This window comes from Morone saxatilis, unplaced genomic scaffold (assembly GCF_004916995.1).
Source record: "Morone saxatilis isolate NCDOM2014 unplaced genomic scaffold, NCSU_SB_2.0 Contig16, whole genome shotgun sequence".
In the NCBI taxonomy this organism is placed as follows: Eukaryota; Metazoa; Chordata; class Actinopteri; family Moronidae; genus Morone; species Morone saxatilis.
Window position 1 is genome coordinate 28,284,907 of NW_023339718.1, and position 4,472 is coordinate 28,289,378.

Sequence of the window (4,472 nt, forward strand, 5' to 3'; positions counted from 1 at the left end):
ACACCCCAAGTTGCGTGGAGTGCGAGGTCCCGCCCAACACTGCTTGCAGCTTTAATTTTCCTTGTGTTTCATTACTAGGGCTGTGTAGTGGCAAGAATTAGGTGACACAGTATGTATGGCGGCTCAAGAGGTAGAGCGTGTCAAAGTGTCCTTAAGCAAGATACCGAACCACAAATTGCTACTGATGCTATGCATCGGTGTTTGAATGTGACTTAATAAATGAGTTCATTTCAGTTTAATTGGCTTTGCCATCACTGTGTGAATGTGGCGTGTAGTGTAAAAGCGATTTGAGTGGTTGGAAGACTAGAAAGGCAATATACAAGTACAGACCATTTACCATTTACCATCAAGATACAGTGGTTACGATTCAATAAGTTGTGATATATGAATTTTAGAAAAACTGTTAAAGTACAAAAAAAGTTAAAAAAAGAGTTAAAGCGTTTACTTTTTTATGTAACCAGAACACAGTCAAAGAAAAAAATGGAGAAAACTACAATATAATTAACTCATAATTTCAAATGAAATTCAAACTCTTATGTTTTTAAATAAATTATAATTATAATTTCTTTGTTAGAAAAAAAAATCTTTAAGTTTTAGAAACAAAAAATGTGTGTATTTCAAAAATTGTTTAGAAAACTATTCAAGTGAAAAACAGTTCATAATTTAATATTTTCAGCTGCAACTATTTAATTTTCAAGGACCCAAATAATGAAAAATTTGGTTCACTGTGAACAACTTTTGAAATGCAGATTGAAGTTTTTTAGATTTAAGTTCTTTTTAAGAAGAAAAGTTAACCCTAACCCTCAACAAAATATTATTATTAGGTTGGCAAAATGTTTTTAAAATATTTAAATCCATATTTATTTATTTTATCTCAAAAATTTTAGTTTGACTTAAACTATAGATATTAAGTGAAGACAGTTGCCTTTAAAATTAGTTTTTATAAAATTTCAGTTTTTTTTTTTTTTTTTTTTTTTTACAGTACAAGTACAGTACAGTATAAATTTATTTACAGAGACCCAACGGTTCCCACCATGAGCAAGCACTTGGTGACAGGTGGGCAGCCATCTGCCTCGACCACATGGGGTTAGAGAGACAGGGTAGGGGGATGGGGAGTGAGGGGTGATTATAAATAATTTATGATCACCTTTTCATCACCTTTAATCCCCTCGGGGAGAATGCTTTGTATTCACTGTGTGTCAGTGTGTGTGTGAGTGATGGAGGTACCTGTAGTGCTGGAGGCGGAGCTCTGACGTCTGGCTGTGAGGACACTGTCCCTGCTTTGGAGACTGTCCTGTCCCACCTCCACCACCTGGGTCTGCAGCAGGGGGGCACACCACTTCACCATGTACTTAGGACCAACAGGAACCAGGCTGCTGATGTCAGGGGGACCCCTGGTGGACGAACATATTCTTAAATGTTAACTACATGGTAATTGATAAATGGACTGTACTTATATAGCACCTTTCTAGTCTTTCAACGACACTCGACTACCCATTGACACACATTCATACAGTGATGGCAGTGGCTGCCATCAGTGCCAACTGCTCACCAGAACGGAAAACAGAATGGAAACTAATCATTTATACACACTCATACACCAATGCACAGCATCAGGAGCAATTTAGGGTTTGTCTTGTTCAAGGACATATGCAGTGAGAGGAGCTGGGGATTGATCCGCTAACCTTCCGATTAGTGGATGACCCGCTCTACCTCTGAGCCACAGCCGCCCACATGGCAGTTACAGTGTGCAAAAGTTGTGTGTTGACATCCTGCTGTCTCATCCTGTACCCACTGACCCCCACTGCCCATAACATGGTTATTCAGCATTACTACAGAGCCTGGTGGTTCCATAAGAACAGGACTCACTGCAGCTGGAGGTTGTTTGGGAGCACTATCTGAGCAAATTCCACTCGCCAAAGATTGCTCTGTGATATATCACGATTCTGATGCTAACTGCTCCAAAAAGCAACAGCATTTCCACATTTATATTTTATTTAACAAAAAAAAAAACGTGTAAATAATGCAGCTTTTGTTTGACATCGCCATTTTTACTTCACTTTTGACAGAGCAAAGCAGTTTCACCCTGCTTCCAGTCTTTGTGCTGAGCTAGGCTAACCAATGTACTGTATTTGACCTACCCCTGTAAAGGACACTCCAAGATAAAACATCTGACAAAATGTGTGATTGTTCCATTCAATGACAACTAGGACTCAAAATACAAACATTCTTCTAACAATATACTCATCCAATATCAGGTTTAACAAGCAAAGAATACATGAAAGGAGATATTCTACATCTAAAACAGAGCAGCTTCAGGGTTTATGAGGTACTTACTTCAGGTTGACATTGGCACAAATCAGGGTGTCGTTGAGGAGAAAGACCTTTCGCTCCTTCGACTTGAGAACTTGACCTTTATCCCCATAAACAATTTCAGTCAGCAGTTCGCACTGAATCAGCTGCCTCTGCTCCGAGTTCAGCAGCTAGAAACACAAAGCAGTTCACTAATTATGGCAGATCCCTTCCTACGCTCTCAGTAAAATAAAATATATAAGTAAATGAGCTTATATAGAGCCTGTTTGGAATGAATGACAGGGCTGTTCCAACTCAACTACAATTGATGGTTTATGATCTACAAATTGACCAAATGGAGCCTGACCAGCCAGCATCAGTAATCAATGCACACATTATTAAACCATTAATCAAACCAATAACTAACAGCTGTCAGAAAACCCTACCATACTTCAGTGTTTCTGTAGTGGTGACAGAGCTTTACAAATATATTGCAATCTCAGTCTCACACAACACAACTCATAGGTTAGATGCAAATGGTTGCTCATGTGCATTATGTGTCACCTTGTTAAGGCTGCGGTCCCCAATGCTGTGTGCTAACTGCTGGATCTCAGCCTCCTGATCAGCAAGACGCTTCTGTTCATTGAGTTTCTCGGCCAGGGTCTCCAGCTCAGTGAGAGCCAGCTGCAGTGGCAGCCGGTCAGTGTGGGACTTTGGAGTGTTCTTCAACATGTCCTGATACAATGCAACAGCAACACAAGACAGAATGTTAACTCACCCAAAGTTGAGAAGAACCATAATAATGTACTGTTTTGACAGTATGAAATCACATCGAATCCGATCTTTTCAATCCTGATTTGAGCCAATGTCATATGTGGCCCAATTCAGATAAAGGTCAGATTTTTTATCTTGATCTTCCAAACAGTTGTATCAGACACAAGCAATGATTTCCAATATCTGTAACTGTTAAGGATGGCAGAATAAGAGAATAACCATATGAATAACACTTGCTTGTCTTACTTTTGTAATAGCAGGTGTTGAGGGGGAAGATTTAAAGCCATTTTTACCATGCAGGATGCACAATGCATTGCAGCAGACAGCTGTAACTGCCTTTTACTTCCTCTTGTCAGAAACTCCAACACAAAGTTTCGGGCCTTGAAATATTCCACTCGACTGCATACCACATACTGCCCATTTCTGAAAAATTTACATTTCCTGTTTGAAAACGCTGACAAGCTTCATAACCAGGGACAGCTTTAGTGATTTACAGTTAACAGACATGTAAGTAAGCAATCAGTGTTCTAACTCAATTTCAATACGTATTTTTAAGATCCTCTCCAGACAAGTATTAAGTCATATATACAAATAGTCTGCTTGCAACAATAACATGTGTCTGATGTGGGTTTTTTCCGCAAAAAAGTTAATTAAAATCCTTAAAAAGACACCTACTCTTTCTCATTTATAAAAAATTCCCAAATCTATGAATATGCAAATGTTCATTTTTAAAGTTTTCTTGCTGGACACAAGATGTCTCCTTCACTGTAAAGTCCATTCTCAGTGGATGTGCACTGGTGACTTCAAGTTTGTACATCACTTGTTCCCAACATTTGTCCTTAAGGGACCCCCATTTGGCAAACTGAATTAAGTGACATATTTTATGGATATTTCAAATTATTATTATTAATAATTATTACTATTAAAAGCTGTACAATGAACCCAAACAGTGAACACAATAATTGCAGGAAGTTTGTGTAAAACGAGAGATTTGGATGAATTGTGAGCAGATTAATTCCTGTAAATATTGATCAGATGAGTTTTCCTGATATTTTTATACAATTTTCTGAATGTATTTTGTTTTTTTTAAATCATTATTTAACAACATACTTATTAGCCTTTTGACAGATTTTACAGATGACTTAGGAAAGGTACATTTATGATGATGAACATACAATTGCAGATGATTAAACCAGTTGAGACTGATGTGTGATCAGCCTGCCCTCGCTGGTGTGTCGGTCACTCACCTGCAGCAGCAGAATGAACTGAGGAAAGCGTTGGATGGGTTTGACCATTAGGCCATACAGAGTGATTCTGTCTGGACTGGATGCCTGCTTCTTCTACAAGTCACACAGAGAGTAGATTCTGTTAGTATTTATTCTACAGGGAGTGCAGTTTGCTGTGCT

General features: G+C 38.4%; 1 protein-coding gene across 1 annotated transcript; it reads right to left on the minus strand.

Moving 5' to 3' along the window:
- Window positions 1–995: 995 nt before the first annotated feature.
- On the minus strand, window positions 996–4,443 carry LOC118326033 (rho guanine nucleotide exchange factor 10-like protein). The gene is made up of 4 exons (XM_035658922.1): window positions 4,314–4,443; window positions 2,857–3,027; window positions 2,338–2,483; window positions 996–1,394 (listed from the first exon to the last, which is right to left on the minus strand). The coding sequence occupies exons 1-4, from the start codon at window positions 4,359–4,361 to the stop codon at window positions 1,190–1,192; spliced, it is 570 nt and encodes a 189-aa protein (XP_035514815.1). The 5' UTR covers window positions 4,362–4,443; the 3' UTR covers window positions 996–1,189.
- Between the last annotated feature and the right edge of the window lie 29 nt (window positions 4,444–4,472).

Coding starts and splice junctions, on each gene's coding strand:
- LOC118326033 (XM_035658922.1), bottom strand. CDS start 4,361: ATGGTCAAACCCATCCAACGCTTTCCTCAGTTCATTCTGCTGCTGCAG. Junction 3,028..4,313: donor AGTTCATTCTGCTGCTGCAG/GTGAGTGACCGA, acceptor GCATTGTATCAG/GACATGTTGAAGAACACTCC. Junction 1,395..2,337: donor TGTGCCAATGTCAACCTGAA/GTAAGTACCTCA, acceptor TTCGTCCACCAG/GGGTCCCCCTGACATCAGCA.